Raw genomic sequence first — 25,097 nt, forward strand, 5'->3', positions numbered from 1 at the left:
TCAATGAAGGCTTAAGTAACAAATACCAAAAATAAAAAATAAAAATAGAGTAGCTGTATTTGTCAAGGGCGAATTTGTCAAGTGTTACAATCATCAACTAAAGCTGCAAGCGCTATTATTTGACAATACTGTGAGGCGCGCCCCTCACAGTATTGTCAAATAACTGCATTATTCAAAAGAAAATAAATGACACAGTGTATTTTTTGAAAAGGAAATTAATTTAAAGAAAACCGTGCTACTTACATTTATCTATTCAGAACAATATTTACAAGCAGTGATGCTATTTTACCAGGAAACTGATGAAAAACAATTGTTTTGAGTAGGTTTATCAGGAAATCAGTAGAATACATACTTCAGAAGAAAAACAAACGTTTATTTTGAATAATTTAAAATCCACATATTCAAAGTGGGAAACATAGGTAGGACCACTTCAAGTACCATCCATTCCCCAAGTAGCAGAGCATGTGCATTGCTGGGTTGGCTCCTAACTTTGTAAATATGTTTATTTTATTAAATAAAACTTTCTAAAAATGCAATGGATTAATTAAATCACTGGACTTGTTTTGGGTAAATTTTCAGGGTCAGAATCTACAACTCCTTCTAAACGTAGCTTTTAAAGCAGGCTGTGATGGACACTAGTGCCTAAACACTTTATCCACCCTCTGATCTACCAAATCTTCATATAGAAAAGGAGTCTGAATGACAATCGCAGGACAGCCAGCCCCAACGCTTTTGCTCCAGAGTCAAAATCTGAAGCGAAGAAGAGGAAAAAAGGGCTTGAAGCTAATTTTTCTCTGAGCCGAGTAGCACTGTAGAAACAAACTTTTCCTGCAGAATGTCCTTGTCCAGGTTCCTTCCTGCAAAACAAAGTGGATTTTAATAAAGTTTGGCCACACACAGATATGAAAAGTGTAGGAGTTTTTTCCACTGCAGATAAAATGCCTCCATTTACAGTAACGTCCTTTGGTTATTAATGACCAATAAGTAAGCTAGACAGAAAACTAGGACGCAAAGAAAATTTATGATTTTTTTTTTTTTTATAACCAGAAAAACAATTTTACAATGGTGAATAAACGTTAGTAAACTATCTCCATGTAGTCAATACTGGCACAGAGAATGATTTAAAAATCTATAACAAAAGACCATTTTAATCGTTTAATGCAACATGCTGAATTTTAAGTAGTAAGAAAGCAAAAATTGTGTTTTTCACTGATATGCAGTCAAAGTGATTTACAATAAAATAGAGATAAATAAATCAAAAGTAGGAGGAATCACAGTAAATTAAAGTGCTGTTAATACAAAATCAAGTTACAACACAGAATAAAGTAAACCGGTAGAGTAAAAATAGTTTCTATGAGCAAAAGTCTCAACATCAACAAAGTTGTTTTTACAGCTTTTCAAAGCAACCCACAGAGTCAGCTAAACACAGCTGGAGTGTGATACTGTTCCAGAGTGGTATGAGGTGCATAAACACAAAAAAGTGTGTGTGCGTCTTCACCTATAAAGACAAGCCGGTTTATTCGCGGGTTCTCCCAGAGCTGTTGCGTCTCATTCAGCTCGTACAGCTCGTGAACCCCCTGCAGGATCACTTGGTGGCCTTTATCTGCAAACGACACTATGCCCTGTAAAAAACACACCGGTGACACATTAACCACACATTTGGAACTGATTACAGTAGTTAATAAGGCTGACATTATTGATCACTGTCGCCACCGGGGTGTCTATTGTGTTGTGCTGTACCTTTAAGCGGATGACGCTCATCGGCTGCCCGTCTTTGTTACAGAAAATCTTTTCCCACAGCAGATCCTGAAACGGAGGAAAATAAATTCAAAGGACGTTGCCGTTTTGCATATAATTAGCAATAACAGCAGAGATATGAATGATGAAGAGCGTGTTCACCTGGATGAAGGCGTTCAAGGCGTCCTCAGACAAATCCCCAGCAATTTCAAAGGTCACAGTTAAAATACTCTGAGGATGCAACATACAATATCAAAATCAAACATATAATTAGAAAAATATTATTACTTTTAAAATTAAAAGTATATACTTCAAACATGCTTGGTTTCTATACGTTTGTGCCCTGAGCAGAACTGATGGGATTTACTTCAAACACAAATTCACATAAATTTTCAGTTTACTGAAACTAGCAAAGTCGTAATGAAAGCTAAACAAAAGAAGTGTTTTTCTAGCACCCAAACTGATGACTTTGTAAATGAACGTGAGAAACAACACGACCCCACGTGGCACCTGAAACCCAGCTCCACACTCCTTTTTTTTTATCACCCCCCCCCCCCCCCCCCTCTCTTTTTCCTCTCTCTCACACAGAAACACAGTCCCTCCCCTCCATACTTCCTCACAGCATTTAAAGGGCACTTTGCAGATATTTGAGGGGTTTTGTGTCAAAGTGTTAAAGTTATATACTTCCTTGTCTTTTAGTATAACAACAGAATAAGAGCATTCTCATTTACATGAAAAGAGCAACATGGGGGGAGAAGAGGTGGAGGGGATTGAGAGTGTGCCTGTTGAGCTTCATGCGGGAAAGGAAACCTGAGAGAAAAAGACAACAATGCTGTGATTTACCCACACAAATAACCCTAATCTCTCCTCATCCTGTGATAAAAGTTCATGGGTATAAAGCACAAGTGACAACAGAAAGAGACCTAATTGCTTAAAGGAAGCATACGATCTATTAACTGATGAGCATATCCATGTGAAACTAACCCTGGAAGAAACAAAGTTTTGCCAAATATTATTTAATATGAAAACAAATCAGCTCAAGAGACAATTGTGATTAGAGTTACACTTTATATTTTGTATTCATATCCAACATCCTGGATTCATAAATGGATTCTGTTTAAACAACTATAACGCCACAAAACGCAGAGAAGATTCTTGCCAGTGTCGTGATCATCTAGTCAACACACAATATTGCGTAAAATTCTTGAGCGACCCTCAAGTTCTCTATATATTTAGTTGTTCAGGCTTTCTGAAAGGGTTGCAAACGGCTGTTGTGTGCCAAATAGAAAGAACTGGGCTGAAAAACAAGTGGCAACAGGTCTGATGGCATGATGAAGCTTTGGTACAAATTCTCATCAGTGTATAAGGCAGAGGTCAGCAGAGAGATACAGCAGTGAGTGTTTACACGATGGAGGCTCTGTCATGATTTGGAGCTACTTTCCAGCCAGTGGTGTTGGGCATCATGTCAAAATTGATGGAATTACAAATGAAGGAAAGTACAGTGTGATTTTGATCCACCATGCAATACCATCTGGAAAGTATCTGATCGGCAACAGCTTCATTTTTTCAGCATGACAATGATCCCAAACACACTGGCAGTCAAGTAAAAGCATACATGGATAGAAAAGCACACACTAGAAGACCATTAGTCTTGGACTGGCCTCCCCAGAGCCCGGACCTCAATATTACTGAAGTAATGTGGAAATATTGTATTTACGTGCATGATTCAATAAATCACTGCACCTATTCCACATTTTCCTACCAAAATATAAAGAAACAAAGACCGACTTTCAACTTTTGCTCAGTACTGCAAGTCTGTCAGCTGTGAATGTTAAGTTGTGTATGACTCAGTCAGGGTTTGTTTAAAATGTCATAAAAAACATCAAAAGCCTCAAGTTGATCTAATCACAAAAAGGGATTTTTCACTACAGTGAGACAGCCCAGGGGAATGCAGGGCAGAGTTTTAGCCTGAGGACAATGAAGCCCTCTTTCTCCCGTAGGAAATGATGTGTTGAAATAAATTAGCAAACAAAACAAGAAAAACTCCCAGTGGTGTACAAAGCTCAAGAACAGGAAATAAATCAACTGAAAGAGACAATACCTTGTCAAGATGTGCTCTTGTAGGTTTGACAAGTTGGAGTTTCTCTGCAAGACTTCGAGATAAGAGAAATTATGGTTTTACATAGATTTTTTGTGACACTCAGATAAAAACAGATAAAGTAAATCAACCTCATTTTTAAAATATTACAGTAGAGTATTTGCAGTTTTGCCTCTGTACGCCACCCCATTGGATTTTAAATGAAATGGTTGAAGTGCAGACTTTCAGCGTTTATTCAAAGGGTGTAACAAAACTACATCATGAACTATTTAGGAATTACAGACATTTTCTTTTCTTTTTTTCTTTTTTTACACAGCCTCCTGTTTTTCAGAGGCTTAAACATAATAGGACTGTCGAGTAGTTTCACAGCCAGGTGAGACCCGTTTTCTTATTATTTCATGACAGATTAAGCAGCTAAAAGATCTAAAGATGATTCTAAGTGATGAACTTTGATATTTGGTAACTGTACACTGGAAACTCTATATATGAGGTCCACAGTGCATGTCAGTAACCTGGTTTCAACCTAACAGAGCATCCAGAGCTGCTGAAGGCAGAAAAATCCACAAATGAGCAGCAACTGAAGGCAGCTGCAGTAAAAGCTTAGCAGAGCAGGGGGAGAAACAGTGTTGGGAGTTATTGACCAGTGTTTTTTAAATAAAAATTTAAAAAGTAATTACTTAAAAAAATTATTTCTTTGTCCAATTACATTTGAGCCTCTGAAAATGGGAGATTGTGGATAATATCTGTAATTCCTAAACAGTTAATGCAATAGTTTAACCCTATTGTTTTGACTTAAAGCCCACTGCAGTGGTGTACAGAAGCAAAATTTTAAAAAATCTAATTTAATCTAATTATATATATATACTCTTTGCATATTATGTTATGTTAGACCACCAATTACATTTTGTGCCTTTGGAGCTGCCTCTACTATTTTTGTACTGTGTGTCCTCTTCTCTGATAGCTGACGTCGCGGGACATTTAAGAACCTGTTTGTGTTGATCTCACACTGTTATTATTTTAAATTGGTAACAGTTATTCTAAGGGGTTTATTGCTTATTGCAGTGCTTCCTACTGCGGACAGTGGGATCCCCTCAATGGACTTTAAGATGAAGCACAAGTTATGAAGTTTGCTGCTATACCTGGAATTATTTCATTTCATTAAAAAAAAAAAAAAAAAAAACACAAGCAGAAAAAAGAATTCACTTTTTCCTCCAGAGTTGGTCAGGAGTGATCAATAACAATTAAACACTGATGCTGAGCTCATAAGAAGCCACTGCTTTGTTTTTGAGGTTAACCAGCCAGACAGGTTTAAGCTTCTATCTAAAAATGGCATCTGGAAAAAATGCTTGGAACCATCTCCGTTGTCTCGAAAGCTGCAAAGTTTAATTCTGATTTTGTGGTATGTTTACTTTTATGTATTACTGCCTATTGCAAAAACATTATCATTATGGCCTTCATTATTAAATAAAGGTTAACCAACTGCAAATGTACTTGACCCTACTGATGACTTTTATCTGTTTCCTCCTAATCTTCTACAGAAAAGAAGTGGACTTTAGAGATTTCTTCTTTGTGTTTGATCTCAAAGTATAATGCAATGTATGCTGTGCTTAATTACAGCTCTAAACAGACTTGCAAAGGCTTTAGAAATGCCAATTAAATCCTACAGAACACCCACCAACACTTCCAAACAAACTACAGCCCTTGTGCCCCCACTTCTCCCTGACCTCACAAGGAGGCTAAATGTTGTGTCCAGCTGCTTGAGCCCTGCGTGCTGTTAGTGCCACACAGGCTGAGCGGCGGGGGGCCGCTTCAAACAGCCAGCATGGGATTGAAGGGAGGCGGGGCCCGTGATCTCAAAGGCAGGGGTAAAGGAGCTATCTTTTGGGACAAGGGAAACTCCTCGGGAGCCAATGGACACACACAGCACTAATCCTCTGCAGCTGGCCCAGAGACAGTGACTCGGGGCATGTAAGAGAGCTTTAACACATTCACATGAAGGGATGAACACTGATTCTTTTCATTATAATGGCATTCTACAGGGGATACAATGTGATGATCATCCTGTGGTGTAACAGAGGGATGCTCAATAAAAGAGTCTGTTAATTAGGGAGAAACATGGTCACCACGGTATCAGGACTGCTGGGTAGACAGTTCAAAGTAGCAGCAGAGGCCATCAGTGGCATCAAAATTATTATGTTTTTATCTTTGGACTGCAAGTTTTTGAGATGAGGACAACAGATATAAGTAGTGAGCAGTACATAAACTGGACAATGCATTAATAAAGTGCCAAAGAAAGATTTCAGCTCTGAAATGCTTTTATGTCAATATATTTTCTTGAATTTCTTTAGGGTTTCACGTCAGTTCTTATTCTCAGTAACATACCTTAAACACCTCAACATAAATATTTGTATCATCTTTAGTTTAAGCTTTATTTTGAAAATCTGTTTCTTCATATGAGGATGTCAATAATCATGCAGCACTTACACGTGTACCAGTTATCTACACTGATGTTATGTTTGGCTTTCAATAATAACTTGAGTTACATTAAACTGACTCACTTTGCTCCGTCCTTACTGTCGAAGGAATGCAGATCCAACACTTCAGAGAGATCAACCCTGCAGACAAAGATCACAAGTTATTTTATTTTATTCTTTAGTTTAATTTAAATTCCACACCAAGTTGAGTAATAAATCAATAAATTAAGCCAGACATTTAAACTTTTCTAAAACAAAGTAACCAAGTCAGCTGAATTAGGCACAAAACCCCCAAAAGTTTTGACAATGTTTTTTCGGTTAACCCCTCGCTGCATGGCGTCTTTCATCTGCTCACCCAGTTCTGAACTCTGAAGGAGTTATGCTTGTGTTAGCCAGATGCTACCTGGGTTCAATAACGCACAGCAGGGTGCGTGCGCACACATATTTGGATGCATGCGCATTCGCACATATGCAGACCTGGGGTCAGAGAGCAAAGCCTTGTGGGAAACTGGACACCACGCAGGGGTTTGGTGTTTACTCAGGTCACAGCAGTTTGTGTTTGTACATGTGCAAGTCACGTCTGAACAGCTTTATCTTTGACACAAAGATCTGAGCAGGAGTCACACCAAACACAGCAGGGGACCAGGCCACAGAGAAGCCACTTAACCCTTTCTCACAACACGATTCCCTATACCTTACCACTCACCTTGATCTTTGGGTTTCTATGATCTTGACGAGCCCATTTATAGACCTGAAGTCAGAGAAACCATAAACTTTACACATATCCACTCTACAGACACCTAAATAGGGAGATGACAACCAGGACAAAATATTGAATGCTGACCTGACAGTGTCTTTGACTTCCTTTAGTTCCTCCTCCGTCACCAAGTCTGTTTTGTTGATAATGGTCAAGTCAGCAACAGCAATTTGTCTGAAAGGATAATAAAGACAACGCTGAGTTCATGTGACAAGTGAACACGCACTTTAAATTTTCTATGACACCAACAATGGACAAAAAACAAAACAAAACCCACAAAGAAGTGTAGAAAACCTGACACACAGGTACACCTCAGTCCCATGAAGGTTCTTATCTATAATCAGATATTATGCAGTCATGATCTTGCCTGGCAACTGGCTAAAAGAGCATTTCTAGTATTTATGCACCTGCAACACCTTTCACAACATTAATATTTGATGTACATCTACAGAAGTTTTTAGTCAGTTTATTTTATATTAGAGAAGCAAGTGAACACAGTTGTTAAGACCAGTTCTTATTGGTTTTCTCAAATTGCCAAAGTAAAATCTCAACTTCCTCCAACTTATCATTGCATCATCACCTCTGGATTAAACTACTGTAACTCTCTGTAATTTGATTGTGCACACATTAATCTCTCCTTTGCTTCCAGTTAGTCCTAAATATTGCTGCACATCTCTTTAACATGATCACATAACTCCAGTCTTAGCAGGTTTACACAGGGCCCTGCCCATTTTCGAATTGATTTTAGGATTCTTTTACTCACTTTTGGTGCTACTTCTTAACCAGCTGCTCGACTTATATAATCCTAAAACTGCATTTAGAACATCTAGTCGAGATATTTTTAAATCCCATCTTAAAATGAATGCTTTTACCATGGCATTTTTTCAAGCTCATTTTCCCATCAGGTGTTTTACGCTGTGGCGTTTGTTTGGTTTTTTCCAACTTGTTTTTAGTCAGTTTGACTGGTTTTGTTTCATTGATATGTGGTTTTATCTTGTTTGTTTGAAATTAACTTGTAAAGCACTTTGACCAACCTTGTTGCTTTCAAGTGTGCAACAGAAATAAAACCGACACTGACAACCACAAAAGTTAAGTTATACATGACCGGCAACCATCTACCGCACCTCTTTTCATTGTGATTAAGTGTGTCAATTTTCCAGCGGAAAAAAGAGGCTAAATAATACAGTAGCATGGGCATGTATTAGTAAGTCCTAATGTGTAGCAACGTGAAATGCACAGCAAACTCAAGTGAGACTTGAGCACTGTTTAGTTTAGAGGTGAATACACAAAGACAAAGGATGCAAAAGGTCACGCAACTGCTCTTTTGTCATCAGCATATTTGTTCAACGACAACAGCACACAGCTGCTGTAAGACACAAGCTGGGAGACAAACACAGAGCCGCGACGAGAGCAGAGTCCACATTGAGTCATAAAAGCTTGATGATGGCGATACTGTGCGGTTGGTTCTGTCTGTAATTTTGGGAAATCCACCCTATTCATGTCTGCACAGTAATTATAAAGTTTGTTAGCATAGCTTTGCAAAGACAATAAATGGCTCCTGCTTCCAAAGAAATTATTTAAAAAAAAATACAGCCAACTTACCTGGCTGCTTCATTGACAAGTCCATCTGCTTTTTCCTCTGCTAGTTGCTAACATGTGGAGAGTGGAGATAAGTTACAAATGCAACGTCAAAATGACAAATAATAATAAGAATTTAAAGGGGCTGCATTGCTCATGCTTTATGCGTTCTTTCAAGAATCAGAATAGCTAATATGTACAAAAATGTGACACTGAGATAGATAAGAAAGGCCTGCGTTTAATATCTGCAAATTAAGTGATTTTCTTAACACGTGGAACCACGGGAGATCACTTTCCATTTTCTTTTTATCTCCTCTTCTTGCTGGATGGGACACAAAAGACTGCACTGGGGGTGCTGCATTTTCCAAAACAGCTTAATATGTAATAACAGGGAGAGCAGGAGGTGTTAATCTGGGTCCTGACCCTTAGTGCCAGTGTGACATTAATCTGTCATCGGCTGAATCACCACAGCTTTGTCTCTAGAGGACTGAATGACAAAAAATGTATTAAATAAAACCTAATAGAATGACCAATTGCTGCTTTTATCTGACATCCTCTCTCCTGGGACTGAAAAGTCAGGGGCAGATAGATTTATATAAATTTAGGACAGACAGATATTTGATGAGATAGATGAAAGGAGAGACAGGTGAGTGGATGTGACATTCCTATTACATGGTCACATCTCTGATATCCATTACTCTTTCACTAAGATTTAAATCCCCTGTCTTTCTGTCAGGAGTTTCTTCACGTTGCCTTTGAGGAGAGGACAGCGCCTAGGCCATGAAATGTGTCACCTCAGTGAGTATGACACCTTCAAATTAGAGCCCATTATCTAGATGTCACTTGCCCCACTCCTTTTAAGTAGCACAAAGGGGGCAGGATGTGACTGCGTATCTATTGCTGTTTACTGCAGGTTAACAAACAACTGCACAAGTTTAGCACCAAAAAGTCACTAAATGAGTTTAGCTACTACTCAGAATTTGCACTGAAGCTGACTGACATGGTCAAGACTACAACTAACAGTTATTTTCTTCCTATTATTAATTATTCAGTGTGAAAGATCAATCAGAATGTCCCCACAATGCAAAGTGAACTTATTAAACAGTTCAAAATCTCCCAAATTATTAAACTCAAATGCTCATTGCAGACCGTTTCTTGAACATCTTGTCTGTCTTGAGTAATTATTTTAGTACTAAATGTCTCAAAGCTACTCAAAAGTACACAACACAAACCTGCAGTCCATACTTGGCATCAATGACAGTGACGATGCCTAGGAGAGACAAAAACACCACATATCGAGGATTAGTGAATTAAAGGCGAAACCACAACTTGTGCTTGTCCTCTCTGTGCAGCAGCTGCCTGTTGGTGTTTGGTTTTGTCTGTCTGAGCTACTTTGTCTGAATTATTTCGAGAACACTTTTGGTTTTGTAGCCTGTAACAACAGAGTAGACAGCTGAGTATTGAGCGTGAGAACCAAGGTACCATTTAAAGTAGACACAATTTGGCCAAGTCAGATACACTACATGGACAAAAGTACAGCTCCACCCAAATATAACACCTACAGGAACTGCTCACCCGTGAAAACCCATGCCGTGAAGCTCCCGGTGCACAGGTTTCATGCTGATGTTAATGTCAGTTATTGAGGCTGCATCCACCTCAGCACTCGCTGACCTGCTGCCAGTTGGTTGTTAAGCAGTTCCACTTTGCAATAACACCACATATGAATGAATGAATTCAGTGCGCTCTTTAGAACAACCCATTCTTTCATGTTTGTAAAGGCAGACCGCATGGTGAGGTGCTCTGTTTTATATTTATGTACTTTTGAAAATAGGACTGAGAAGACTAGAATTCAAGGATTAAAAGGTGTGGCCCAATACTTTTGTCGAATGTACGTCATCGCTATAAAAAAATAAATAAAAAAAATAAAAAAAACACGCAGAATTTAAGCCAGTGTGATCATGTTTTTTAAAATCACATTTATTCTGCAATTTGAGCTTCATAGGCCCGAAACAGAAAACCTAAATTTTAGCCTTTAAGAATATTTTAATTCCGTTCAAATTTTGTTTTTAATGGTACAGAACAGGTAGTAATAGTAGTAGTAGTTATACACATAAGGGACCAGAGAAGCTTAAGTAAACACACCAGAGTTTACATTAGGATCTTTATACTGACAACACTATTATCATGTTATTTGTACAGAATAATAAGATCTGTGCTGGGATTTTCAAATTAATCAACTCTGCAGTGAAAAAGTTGCAATTAATCAAATTCAGAACAATTTTTAACTAAAGAAAGTGTTTAGTGTAGTTAAAGGCTGTTTGCATGAGCACCAAAACAGATAGAAATCCAGCCACAAATGTCAGCTGTTTGCAGTTCTCTGCTGCTCCGTGTGTGTGTGTGTGTGTGTGTGTGTGTGTGTGTGCGCGCGCGACACAGTGTGACATAGCAGAAACACGTGCAGCAGTACATTAACAGTGAAAGCAACTGCTAAAGAGTGTTAAGAGTGGAGGCTTTCACATTTACCTTACATGACGCAAGTGTGCATGCACCTGATGAAAAATACGTTTCTTAAACTATTTGGTTTTTAAACTGTTGCTTTATACTTTTAATTCTCCGTCTTTACAAACACAATAAAGGCAAACACATTCAAATGGAAAGACTTACAATATGTGCACGCAACTAGAGAAGGGTGCAATAAAACGTAAACATTTGAAATGTGATTTCACGCCTCACCAAAGACGCCATTATCTCTGTTTATCTCTACATAGGAAGTAGATGTGTGATGGGCTTTACAGCTGCAAAGTCAAAAAACCTGACAGACACAGCAAAAGCGCCAAAGTACAAACTTACATCATTACATATCTCTTACCGTCCAGATAGATGTCACTGCCAAGCTCTGCATCAACCCAGAACATGGAGGCCACAGCTCCTGTCAGAGGAAATGCAAAGTGTCTGATACCAAGGGCTAGATCCACTGACAATTTTCTTTCTGATTTATTTGAAAATGCTTTAGCTATCACAATTTCCACAGATTCAAGACATCTTAATAGTACGTCTTTTATTTGAACAAAAGAACCAGCAAATATGTAGTAAACACTTTAATTATTCTCACAAACCTTTCATGCATTTTTTGTCTGTGTTTTAAACAAAACCAATATCTGAAGCCTTCAGTTGTTCCTGTCCTTCTCGTACATTTGACTTGTTTCTATTTTCCTGAGGACGTGGTTATTACAAGACCCTCTGTTACCATGCCAGCCACCGCTTGTTCACATAGCTCCCTTTGTCTAAGTGCCAAGCCAGAATAAGAAAGCATTGTAAATATTTGATGCACGTGTAATGAAAACACTGTTTTTGAGTGGCATGTTTCACATAACTCATCCAGCCTCTTCTTGAAAGAAATGAGATAATCCCCTTGGGAGTCTTTATGACTGACAGCACTGCCAGAGCCAATGACAGACCTGTCCTCGTCCGTAACAAGCCAATGACGTGGCAGAGACGCGAGCCCTAGACCCACTCTGAGCGTCCTCAGTTGGTTCTGTCTTTTGTGTAAGCCATTAGCGCCTGACACCTGTCATTTAGTGGCACATCCCAAATGTTATAGCACTCGCCTTGTTATAGCCCAACACTGATTTTGTGATTCAAGCCTAAGCAATGAATGGATAGCAATACTATCACAGCAGTTAGTTATAAAATGGTAAACTTGAGATGAATATCCCTAGTAAACGTCTTAGTGCAGTGGTTAATACATTTGCTCGGCAAGAAGAAGCTGGTTCAACTGGGGTTGCATCAGGAAGGGGATGTGGTGTAGCAAGGCAGAGAGAGACACTGTTACCATAACGATACAGAAACCTAAATAAAGAATTATGGTTCACTTTTTAACCCTCTCAGGCTCAAATTAAACTTTTTGTTGCTAATGCACAACCAAGTCCTGCAGTGGTACTTCTGAATAAAATAAAATCTCATAAAATATGTATGTGGGGTAATCAGGTTGTTAGTTTTTAACTGTTGCAAATCTGCAACGCCCACCTTGAGAGGGTTAAAACTTCTAGGCAAGAATTTTATCTCACTAAAACAGATCGTTTAGCCTGTCAAAACAGTACTGGAAGTAGACTGACATTAATTTAGCACTACTCTAGCCTTACTGACCAAAGCCATATTTAACCATACATGCAAACAGTGCATTCAAACACAGAATAAATCTGTGCAAGCCAGAGGAAACCCACGCAAGCACAGGAAGAACAAAAACCACAGAGATAGGCCCGAGCTGGCCAAGACACTAGAATCAACCATCATCCCTTGTTGGTTCTAGTTTACACCAATCTTTACCTTTACATGACTTGAAAAACTTTAACTGGTGTGTTCAACTTTCTCTAGCATTCAGGATATAAAACGTAGCAGCTGAAATTGTGAATTTAAGATTTATGATAAAAATCAATCAATAACCGACTGGCAGACACAGAGACTGCGAAAAAATAAGATCTGACGTTCATGACATGACATCTGTGTGTGTGTGTGTGTGTGTGTGGGGGGGGGGGGCTGTAAAAAAACTGCTTCCAGCCCGCACACACCACCTGGTGGAACAGCTGGTGACTGAGGTTTCACAGAACCAGCAAATAACTGAATGTTTGCTGCCTGTGCTGCAGATTAAAATCAGCTACAAACAAACACACATATATGCTCAACATATTCTAACTTCTCCAAAAAAATGAAAAAGTATGTTACCTGGATCAGCAAGTCCAGTGGTTTCTAACAAGATGTAGTCAAACTTTCCTTTCTTCTCCATCAGGTTTTCAATGGCTTTGAGACCATTGTCCCTTAAAAAAAACAAAACAAAAAAACCCAATGACCAATAACTAAAGACAGCTTATATTTAACTTGCCAATTGACATCCTATCGTCTTATCCAAGAAAACACAATACAAACTCTTATTTGACAAAACAGCCAAAATCAAGGACTGAATACCCGCTCATTTATGTTTATATTTTTATATATATTTTCAATCATCTCTACATTACAGAGCAGTGGAGGCCACATGAGAAACTGGGTTTTGCTGTGGAGGGCCACACCAAAAATGGGGAACTCAATTCTGCTCAATAGTCATTTTATCTTTTTATAAACTGCCACTGATAAGATGCTCTGATCAGGCCCCAACGGAGGCCAACAGAGAAAATTCACTGGACACCCCTGTTATAGAACAATACCATATACAAAGAATTATGAATGTAGGATATAAGGTAAGTTCACATATAAAATATATGAAACATATATCACTTCTTCTTCTTCTTTAGGTTTTTCCCTTTAGGGGTCTCCACAGCAGATCGTCTGCCTTCATTTCACCCAACCCTACCATCCTCCTCTGTCACACCAGCCCTATATATGTCCTCCTTCACTACATCCATGAATCTTCTCAGTGATCTTCCTCTTTTCCTCCTGCCTGGCAGCTACAAATGCAATCTCCGACTACCTCACCGACAGACCACAGTACGTCAGGCTGAAGGACATCACGTCTGACACTGTGGTCAGCAGCACAGGAGCACCACAGGGAACTGTGCTGTCCCCTCTTCTCTTCACCCTGTACACCTCTGACTTCTGCTACAACTCTGAATTATGCCACATTCAGAAGTTTGCAGACGACACAGCCATCATGGGGTGTATCTGGGATGATCAGGAAGAGGAGTACAGAAGTCTGGTGAGGAACTTTGTCGCATGGAGTCACACAAACCACCTGCAACTCAACACCTCAAAGACTAAGGAACTGGTTGTGGACTTCGGGAGGTCTAGAGCAGGTCCACTGCCGGTTCAGATAGAGGGGGAGGAGGTGGAGGTGGTCAACAAGTACAAGTACCTCGGGCTGTGGGTGGACAATAAACTGGACTGGTCATGCAACACAGAGCACCTGTATAAAAAAGCCCAAAGCCGACTGTACTTCCTCAGGAGGCTGAGGTCTTTTAACATCTGCAGGAAGCTCCTGAGGATGTTTTACCAGTCGGTGGTTGCTGGAGTACTTTTCTATGCTGTGGTGTGCTGGGGGAGCAGCACAGCAAAGAAGGACTCATCCAGGCTGGAGAAACTGATCAGGAGGGCTAGCTCTGTGGTCGGCATGAAGCTGGACACTCTGGTGACAGTGGCAGAGAAAAGGACATTAAAGAAACTGATGGACATTATGGACAATGCCAGGCATCCTCTGCACACGGCCATTAACAACCAGAAGAGTCTGTTCAGTGACAGGTTGCTTCTCCCCAAGACAAGAACTAACAGACTTAAAAACTCCTTTGTCCCACACGCCATCAGACTGTTTAACTCCTCTCTGGAGGGGAGAGGGAGGGGAAACAGGAGGACAAAGGAGGGGGGAACAACTAAGCTGTAGTGCCTCTTCACCTCACTGTACAATACCTTTTGTGCAATACTTTTGTAAATAGTCAACGGTGCAATAGACTCAATACTTGAAATGTGCAATTCACTTGTATTTTTATTTTTATTCCTATTTATTCTATTTATCCCCTTCGTATATTTTATTTATATTGTCTCTGTATTTATATATATATATATGTGTGTGTGTGTGTGTGTGTGTGTGTGTGTGTGTGTGTGTGTGTGTGTATTATATATATATATATATAATATTCTGTAACTCTGTAACTTCTGTCGGTGCTGTGCTTTTTTGGAAATCGAATTTCCCAGAGGAACCCACCCGAGGGATTAATAAAGTTCTATCTAATCTAATCTAATATCCTTAATCCAACATATCTACTATCCCTCCTCTGCACATTTCCAAACCATGTCAGCATCACCTCTCTAACTTTAACACTAAAACCCATTCCAAATCCTGTCCATGTTGGTCACTCTCAATAAATACTTTTGCAAAAAGTAACAATAAATATATAAAACAATTCAAACTGGTCAAGTGATACAGCACTTAATCTTCCTGTTGGTCAAATAAGCCTTACAGACACAACAGATGTATTTTAGTTTATTTAAAAAAAACTATGCTCACAAATTATACCCTCACTGTACGCACAAATCAGTCCCACATCCTCCTTCACGCTTTGTGGTCGGAAACGCACACTTTGTGACTCACAAAGAAACCACAACTGAAGGTAATTCATCAAACCAAAGTCCAGGTTTCCACAGGTCTAATGTCCCAGTTTCTTTGCGACAGTTTGATGATGAAGACATGATTCACAGAGTATCCTCTCGCAAGTTTATGTTAAGGTGACGCTGACCGGACGTTGCAGGCATTGGTGTGGGCTCTGATCTAAGACTGCAATAACTGGGGACTAATGAAGCTGGAAACTTGAAAAGGACTGTTTCTGTAAACCCACACAACATGCTGATGGTCTAAAGAACATTATGATCGCAAGAAATCACACTAAAAAAAACTACATATAGCACATATCTAGTAATTATTTCCTATGAATATCTTATGTAGCTGGTTAAGATGCTGAAGTAATGTAAAAGGCGACACCTTCAGAAATTCAAAATTTGTAACATATTTTTTCTTCGCAGACACTTTTATTCATGATCCTCTTTGTATTATTTCATATTTCAATATCTTCAGTATTCCTCTATATCTGACAAAATGTGAATGAGAGGATAATTTATTTATTTATTTTTTGATCGTGGGACCCATAGTGCCAGAAATTATACATGTGTTTAAAAATCATTGCATAATAATATCCCTGAAAAATCAGAGTGAAACTATGAGTTTTATCGGAGATGGCTGTCACACTGAAAAGAAATCTCATACTTTTCCAATCTCACATAAAAATGCACCAATTATTACCACAGTAGTAGTATTATAATGTCTTATTAGAAATAGAAATGAGTCAAAATGTATATTCTTAATGCTAACTCAACACTAAATGGGCTTTAGCTACTCTACATACTTGACAGAGCAGCAGAGGCAGCCGTTCCTCAGTTCTAGCCACTCCTCGTATAGCTCTCCTGCCTGACTCACTGCAAGGGACTTCTCAAGGGCACTGCCTGCAAGAAGAGGAAAGATGAGCGATTCACACCTAGAAATTTATACCAATACATTCAACATTTACAAGATCTATAAAGATGTCAAATGAGGTTTTCACACCAATCAAACTAATAAAAACACAAATGTAAATAGGCTAAACTACAAAACTGTCCACTGCTTGACTGAACATAAATGAAGGCAACAATGCCATACTTCAAATGCAGTTCCTAACTTTAAAAAATCTAGATGAAAAACTTTGGCTTTTTGTATATCAGTGTAAGTTTGTTACTGTGCTGCCCTCTAGTGGAAATCAGAGGAAATAACAACAACAATCATTCACCTGTCACCAAGAAAACAGAACAAAACAGGCAAAAATAACGCCTGCTTTTGATTTCTCTGAGGCATATTAACGGTTTACTACCTTCTCCAAATTCATTTAGTATGACAGCAATCCGCTTGTTGTGTTGTTCTGTAAGGATATAGTTCAGGAGTGTAGTTTTTCCAGCACCTATGAATAAATAAATACAGAAACATATAAGGAGTGATATTAGTACCATACTTATGATGTAACACAGGCTGAGTAAACAATACCCTGCAGCTTAGTCTCAGATTATAACTCTTTTATAAGCTCATTAAAGCAGCTCGTAATACAGATCTCGCTCACCAAGATAGCCTGTGATGATAGTGACCGGTATTTGCCCTACGGGAGGACCCGGCTGTGTGTCGATGGGCACCAACTCTGGGCAATCATCATCCTCATCCAACATCATGCCAGAAATTATGTTTTAGGTGCACAAGGTTTATCTGACCTGACCAATAAGCACAAAACACATATTGCTGAAGATATGCACAGTAAATAATAATAATAATTACTTAGTACATCTGGAGAAAAAGGTTAATGACATTAGTTAAACAATATGCCGAAGAAATCCATGAATAAAAACATAACTCAGGCACATTTTCTTCAGTTGTGTCATAACACATGACTGAACAGGCCTATGAGAATTTTTTAGAAAGGGACTTACTGTATAATAGAGAAATGTTTACAAGTCTAAACAAACCAGCAGATGTAATGTTCTCCACAGTTTTACCAGAACAGCAAAAGTGACATTCACTGAATTATACAGTTGTGATCAAAAGTTTACATACACTCGTCATGATTGTTCAACATACATCACCAACTACTTTAAAACACAAGAAGTAGGTGCACAAGTTTGAGTTCATTTAGGAATTTCTCAAATCCACACAGGGAAAAAATTATACAAACAGATTTAAATATAGATGTGTACCCAAACTAATATTTTTAAATACCCCTTAGCAAGTTGCACTTGACCAGATTCTTTTGTTAGCCATCAACAAAGTTCTGCCACAGTTCCTATATTTGACTACTCTTCTTGGCAGAATTGGCAGTTTATTTAAATTTGCTGGTTTCCTGACACTTCTACCACTTATAATGAGCCATGATTACTGATGGGAAGTTAGCAGGCATTGGTCTGATCTGGTTAAGACATTTTAGAGCCTTCAGCGCAACTTACTAACAGACTGAAGTCAGTGTATGTAAATATTTGTGTGGATCAGAGAAAATCCAAAATAAATCCATACTTGTGCAACCAATTCTTCTTTGTTAAAGTTACTAAAAACGTATGCTGCATAATCATTCAACCTTAAAAAAATTAATAAGAAATAAATTTAAATAAAAAACCCTTTCAAGAAATCATCAAAAATCTAAAATTACTGCTACATTCATGCCCACGATGAGTGGATCTGTCCACAATCGTACGAGCCACCAGAATCGCCTGTATAACATAATGAAGAATAACGAGGAGGAACCGTTGTCTCTCCTACCTGCTGAATCACAATGACAACAGAAACAACCGGACTTCCTTCGAGTTGCTATGAATTAATTAAAAGGCTGTTCTTCATAAAATTGCAAACACTTGAAGTTTCATCAAAAAGCACTCGTCTCCACTGCTGTTGATTAGACAGCGTGTTACACCGTCTACACTCCGCTCAAATCCTGAAGCAAGGACAAAGTTCCGCTTTTGCTACCAGCGATGAACTCAACAGGCAGAGTAAACGCTAAAGGTGGAAATTACAAAGAATAAATTACAAAGAAATTCTTCTAAACATTTAAAACTTTTTTTTCATTAAAATAAATACGCTAACGTGTGGTTTCTCTCGGCTCTAGAGACAGTTTCTCTACACGGACCTGGTCCTGGTTGATGGTGGCAAACAACCACACGGTGGGGACAAAAAACAGTTCATGACAAAGCGTGTCACATGGGCAGATTTTTATAAAGGAAACTTTTAGATATAACATATAATAGTAGCATTAATACAGTGCAGCACATTTATGATTCTGTATATTGGATTAATATTGTTTTAGTATTCTATAAAAGGCCGCTGTATAAGGAATATGGAGTCAGCTGCAACAGCTTCCCACGTTTATTTTTCGTTTATCAACTGTCTTCAAAAGTTTGAGTTTGTGAAATTTATAGAGAGGCTAAATATCAGACATCACCCAGGATCACAATGTGATCCCCTGTGTTACAGATATATGACAGAAAACAGATATTACAACTAAAAATTTAAAGCCACAATTTACTTTAACTTCTCCAGATCGATAAACCTTCAAACATTACTGATAGGACACTTGTCAATAGGAAACATTTTTATATTAGGCTCAGTTACTTAAATATTGCATTTAGTCTTTTATTTACTTTCTTCTTATGCAAAATTTACCTGTTGTTTGAAGACAGTAAGCAATAGTTACAGACAATTTTAATCCTAAAGACTTAATTTAGTAGTTTTGTCTTTGCTATTTTAGTTATTGTCATGGTTGTCCGTTTTGAGCCCTGAGCTTGTTTGTTTTTTGTTATTGTTAAGTATTCTTCGTTTGGTTATAATCCATGGTATGTATTTCAAGACTGTGAGTTTTTTGACAATATTTAATTGTTATTCCCGAGCCTTAACTATGATTCCTTGTTTGGACTGAGTTTTGTTTATTTCTATGATTCTTCTCGCATTCTGAGTTTGGTTTTTGATTCTGTTTGGGAGTCATCCTTGGTTTTGTGTAGTCTCACTGTGTTATCTCCTTGTATTGTCAAGTGTCTGTGTGAGACACTTGAAAAGTGATGTCTTTCAGATTAGTATGTTTTATTTTGATTTGCCTCTCCTGTCTTCTATTTACTTTTACTTCCTGTAGCTTCTTATCCTTGATTAGCAACAGCTGTTTTTGGTTACCCAAGTCTTTCCCCTCTTCTTTGATTTTCATTGCCTCTGTATGCATAATTAAAGCCTCTTTTTGTACTTACACTGCTACCTGTCCATCTGCTTCTCTGTGTGTATCCCTGTCCTTGTTTGTATGTTTCTTGGCAATTGTGGACCATACTTTGTTTCCATTTTGGAATGTATGTTATTATGGGCTTTGTAACAGTCTAAAATAAACAGCTCATCATTTGTTCTTGTACTCTGCTGCTGAGCTCTGCTACACTCCAAAACAAGACAGTTATGTTCTGTTTAGATTTTCTTTTCTTTTCTTTGTGTGTTTGTGTGTGTGTGCATCCCCTTGATGTGTTTTCCAGTGTTTGTGAGGCTTAGACCAAGCAAAACGGCACCATAGCATAGACTCCCATAGGAACTTATAACTTCTGGATTGCATAATTTCTTGTTTTTGTGGCTAAACACTGCGTGAAACATGGAGAATAGTGAAAAATATCTTCCCCCCAAAAAAATGTGTTGTTAAAAAACTTTACACTTTTTAGAGGTTACATACTCAGGAACACTTGCGATATACAACAAGACTTCAGCAAGAAGTGGGAGAGAAAAGGTTGGAACAATAGCACTGTTATCAGATTTAAGCTAATACCGTGAGGTGGAAGAAGTGTGTGTGTGTGGGTGGGTGGGAGGGGGGTTATGTACAATTTTGGTTTATTTTGAATGTCATCCCTATTGTCCTATTTTTTTGCTGTTTTGTATGTGAGTGTATGATGTGTGTGTTGTTGTTGTTGTTTGGGTTTTTTTGCTTTTTGAACATTAGGTGCTTTGCACTGGTTACACTGAAGCAGTATAGTTAATGGGACCCTTTCTGTCACAATAAACATACCGTTAGTTCTCTTAGTGAGAGACTATCTCTCCACATGCTAGAGAACAACTTATTCTTTAACTTACTAAGGTTTCGTTAAGATGGCTCTTTACTTAGTTTTAAACATTGTCTGCAGACTTTTTAACATTTTGACAATTTTACAATTAATGAATGATCAAACAGTTTGCTCCCACCTGTTTAATTAGCTCCCAAACTCCTGATGCTTACATTTGTTTTTTGTTAGTTTGTCAATGTCTAATATCTTTGTTCATTTTTGGTAAATAGGCTGTAATCAACTGAAACAATGGAGTTATACATAATATAAAGACATGCCCTGTTTTTCCTGTATCCTTATGAGTCTACATTATTGCACCTACTCAGTAATCTTCATTAAAACCAATATAGCTTTTTTTTTTTTTTTTGAGCAAGTTACAGGCCAGCAAGGCATTTATAACAGTTTATATACCAGCAATCTTTTTTTTTTTTAGCAGATGATTTGATTTGTGCACCATCATACTGGTGGCACGATGCATAGCAGAGATAATCTACACCTATGTTTGGTTCAGGGTTCCACCGCCAGGGTTTGGGTTAAAGCACCTTCATGTGGTTACGGTTGTGGTTAAAAGTGAATCTGACGTTTTTGGATTTGGACAGAGCCAACCTATCAAACAAGTGTATTTATTTGGTTTCCCTCTCAGTCTGAGTGTCACGCCGAAAGTGGTCAGCGCTTTTCTCTCTCTCTCTCTCTCTCTCTCTCTCTCTCTCTCTCACACACACACACACACACACACACACACACACACTGAAGGAAAGCGCTTGTTAAAGCTCACCACGGCAGCGAGGGAGCGCGCGCGCCTCATCCAGCCTGTCCCATCACATCCCCTCCCACTCTCGCACCGTCGATGTCTACCTCCCTCTCTCTCCCCCTCTGTCTCCACGGGATGGCTCTCATTAAATGCGGAAGTTTACACCCAGTTAAGCTGCTGCCGCCGCAACCAAGATGAGCGTTGGTGTGACAGTTGAGCTGTAGCGAAGCTGGAGGAGCGGTGCGTCGGAGAGAGCGACGGTGCCAAACCGCGAGAAAACACCAAAGCCACCAGCGACACCGTCGCCGGACTGGACTTCAGACTCGCGTATGGCTTCTCTGGGCAGCGCAGATCGGCGGGCTTTCGCTCTGAAAATCAACAGGTAAATGTAGAGAAATTATAATATAGTATTGGGGGCACGGTTTGGTTTGGTTTGGTTTAGTTTAGGAGTGAATGTGAAGTCTTACTTCCCCTTCAGGGAAGTCCAGAGTGAAGCAGGCAGCCACATGTTGTGAATGTCAATGCTGCAGGTTGATTCACTGTGTCCCGGGAAAAAAAGAGAAAAGAAGGCAGCCTGGAGGATTATAAACAGCCAACTTTACTGCAACTTTAAATGCTCAGAGAATTTATGGCAGGTTATGATTAACCCTCAGGCCTTGTTCAAAAACACCACCCTTTCAGCTTGTTCATGGCCACAAGTGGCCACCTACAGATTAGGTCTGTAATTTTTTATTATTTTTGTTTTTTTGCCATTTTTTTTTTTTGCATAAAGCTTTTAAGTAACTTCAGTTCTTTCCATAAATATAAAATAATTATTACTTTTTTATTTTTTAACCCTTTAAACACCAGTTTGTTTGTCCACTGCACCAGCTGGACGACAACCTCAAATCTCACAATTTTATATAATTGCATTGCTACTGAAATTTCTTGTATTATTAATAGTAGAGGCTGGGGCATGTAATTGATTCACATCAACATTGATTATAATGCATTGTTATTTTAGTGCAGAGAGACCAAAAACATAAAAAACCCCTTTCAGCTTGTTCGTGGCCAAAAGTGGCCACCCCTTGTTTACATTTACAAAATGCTATAAAATTATTATATATTAAGAAAAATGTCCAGTTTTTTTTTTTACATGATTTTTTAGATTAGCATCAGGGCTGTTCATCAAAATCAAAATTTCATTAAAATTCTGAAATTTAACCCTTTAAATACCAGTTAGAGCACATAATCATAACAACTCATTAATAGAGAAAATCATAAAATCCCAGTTTTTTTCTAAATAATACATGCCATCTGATTTATTTGCTAACCATGATTAAGGTTAGATGCATAGCAATAATTAACACCATCAATGACATTTGTGGAACATTGTTTTTTTCTGCAGTGGCAGAAAAACATAAAAAAAACCCTTTCAGCTTGTTCGTGGCCAAAAGTGGCCACCCCTTGTTTACATTTACAAAATGCTATAAAATTATTATATATTAACTTGTGTTAAGCTTACAGTGGCAGCCATGTGCTCAGTCGGTCATGCATGAATTTGTTTATTTCTTGCTCTTTATTTACATACATGTCAGATTTGAGCAGCATGCTGAGCTTTTATCACCAAGCTAAACGATTTGCACATTATTTATGTCACTTCCTCCTCGTGAGGATGCTGATTATATATATCTACTGTTACTAATGTGACCATTTCCTGTATTTTTGGAGGGCTGACTAGCTCATAGAGCTTGTATAAATGACTAGGGATGTGGTCATAGTTCCTGCTGTGACACTTGAGCAGGTGTGGAGGAAGTATGTACATGGAAGTCTATTGTGTACCATGCCTCCTGTGCAGTAGGGTCATTTAACAAAAATACACTATTTATCTACTGTGATGGAATATATTTATAAGGTTCTGTAGGGCCTCCTTTGAAATGGTAGAGGAGGTCAGTTTGTGTGGATCAGTTTAACCCTGAAAAGGTTTTTTTTTTTTTTTGGTCATATACAGCTTTTAGAAGTTTTCATATGTGTAACGCTTAAAGAGCCATATAGTAGTAGCCATATTTTGTGAAAGATGAGCACACTGGTTACACCAAATGTTTGATACTGTCGATTGACAAATCACTTAGTCAAGAAAATCCATGTTCTTGTTTTTAATAGCCTGGAAGAATCATGACGACTTGCTGTGCTGTGATGTGCTGAGCAGAGCTGAGCTCAGCTGCTAAGGGATGTGAGAGATCTTGGGTCACAGCCTGAATCTACTGATGAGCCAGCAGAGAGGCACTGATTAGTGGCTGCTGTACTGTAGCACCTTTTCATAGTAAAAGAGCAACGATGGAATAGATTAACACTCACTGTGATTAGATTTTGGATATTCTGCTGCTATTCAATGTGACATGAGAACCACATTGATTTATAACCCATATTATACTTAAGGGTTGTATCCTCCTGAAAGAATCTTATTGTTGTCGAGACTGAAGGCACTGATGCAGATACTTTAAATATCTGTTGTTATGTTTGCTTTCAAGTGCTTGTAGTTAAGGGGAGGGGGGGGGGGGGGCTGGCTGGGATTGAGTTTGTGCTGATGTCAGTATAAAGACTAAACAGGTGCTCGATGCAAGTGAAAAAGAGAACAGCAAAGTCGATCACGGAAATTGATAATGGTGGAAAATGAATGGTGAGGGGGAAATGCTTTTGAGTGGATGGCAAGTAAATGCTGAAAACACTGATGAAGATTTAACACAAATCTATGAGTTACACTGGCTGCTAACTGAGTTGGTTTTGAAATCTGATAATGAGTACAAACTACTGCACTCATTGTGGCTACCATGATACTTAACGTTGTTTGGACAATTGTTGGAGAAATTAAAGTTCAAATGCACTTGTTTGAAAAAGTGCAAGCTAAAGTCAGATGTGAAAGGGGGAAAAACCTAGAGAGCCATGCAAGGCAACATAGTCCATACATAAGCAGCTCACATGAACAAAGAGGAACAGTTGTCACAAGATGAACCTGATCTATGCTGTCTGTGCACTAGTAAGCTGTAAGACCTGTTATTTTCCATGTCAACAAATCAAATCCATATTTACTGAGTTCTTCTTGTATGTTACTTGTATTTTATATATTAATTATGAAGACTTCCTTCCTTGGCACCTCTTATCAGGATGGAGTGCGAAGGAAATCCTGCGACCTGGGACACTAAGTCACTCACTGGTTTTACTTCACTTTTTTGCTAATGGCAGTTTAAAATCAGGAAATGTGTGTTTCTTCATAAGCATATAAAAAAAAAAGAGGAATGGAAAACTGCAGTGAAAATATGTCAGTCAAAAATATAACATGAGCTGAGTGTCCAGTTTTTTTGCGTAGACTCTAGGTAGCTGCTGGACATTTAATATTCCGAGATTGAATGTGATTGGACTGAAGAGCATATGGTAACAGGTGTGAGGACAGCTGTAGATGCTGGGCCTCTGTCTTTCAATACGCTTCAGCGAGGAGGGGGGATCTAGATTGAATTTCATCTGATTTCCTCTGGGTTTTTTCGCTAATGACATCTGTGAACCTGCCTGTCTGTTGGTGGGCCACTGAGTTATGAGCCAGTGGAGTGTCAAAAAAAAGCAGTTTCC

General features: G+C 38.6%; 2 protein-coding genes across 5 annotated transcripts in view; one reads left to right on the plus strand and one right to left on the minus strand.

The window, feature by feature from the left end:
- Window positions 1-352: 352 nt before the first annotated feature.
- On the minus strand, window positions 353-18,653 carry zng1a (Zn regulated GTPase metalloprotein activator 1A). Of its 2 annotated transcripts, none has more exons than XM_086314665.1 (16): window positions 18,450-18,653; window positions 17,269-17,408; window positions 17,026-17,112; window positions 16,528-16,624; window positions 13,367-13,458; window positions 11,514-11,573; window positions 9,877-9,914; window positions 8,669-8,715; window positions 7,154-7,240; window positions 7,016-7,060; window positions 6,394-6,450; window positions 3,839-3,890; window positions 1,900-1,968; window positions 1,741-1,806; window positions 1,499-1,622; window positions 353-857 (listed from the first exon to the last, which is right to left on the minus strand). In XM_086314665.1, exons 2-16 carry the CDS (start codon window positions 17,372-17,374, stop codon window positions 784-786), a joined length of 1,101 nt encoding a protein of 366 aa, XP_086170791.1. In that variant the 5' UTR covers window positions 17,375-17,408; window positions 18,450-18,653; the 3' UTR covers window positions 353-783. The 2 variants fall into 2 exon arrangements, with proteins under 2 accessions (XP_086170791.1, XP_086170790.1); XM_086314664.1 differs by having other exon boundaries at window positions 17,269-17,413; window positions 18,450-18,646.
- Window positions 18,654-21,592: 2,939 nt separating this feature from the next.
- Window positions 21,593-25,097, plus strand: part of dock8 (dedicator of cytokinesis 8) — a 55,525-nt gene continuing 52,020 nt past the window's right edge. For all 3 annotated transcript variants that reach the window (XM_086314668.1, XM_086314666.1, XM_086314667.1), the window contains exon 1: window positions 21,593-21,876. In XM_086314668.1, the coding sequence (XP_086170794.1) occupies window positions 21,824-21,876 (53 nt within the window). In that variant the 5' untranslated portion in view covers window positions 21,593-21,823. The remainder of the gene's footprint in view (window positions 21,877-25,097) is intronic.

The sequence above is a fragment of the Aulonocara sp. 'chitande type north' Nkhata Bay genome, linkage group LG12, assembly GCF_057382095.1.
Source record: "Aulonocara sp. 'chitande type north' Nkhata Bay isolate Kocher_YH1m ecotype deep benthic linkage group LG12, A_spYH_male_GT1.1, whole genome shotgun sequence".
Taxonomy (NCBI): Eukaryota; Metazoa; Chordata; class Actinopteri; order Cichliformes; family Cichlidae; genus Aulonocara; species Aulonocara sp. 'chitande type north' Nkhata Bay.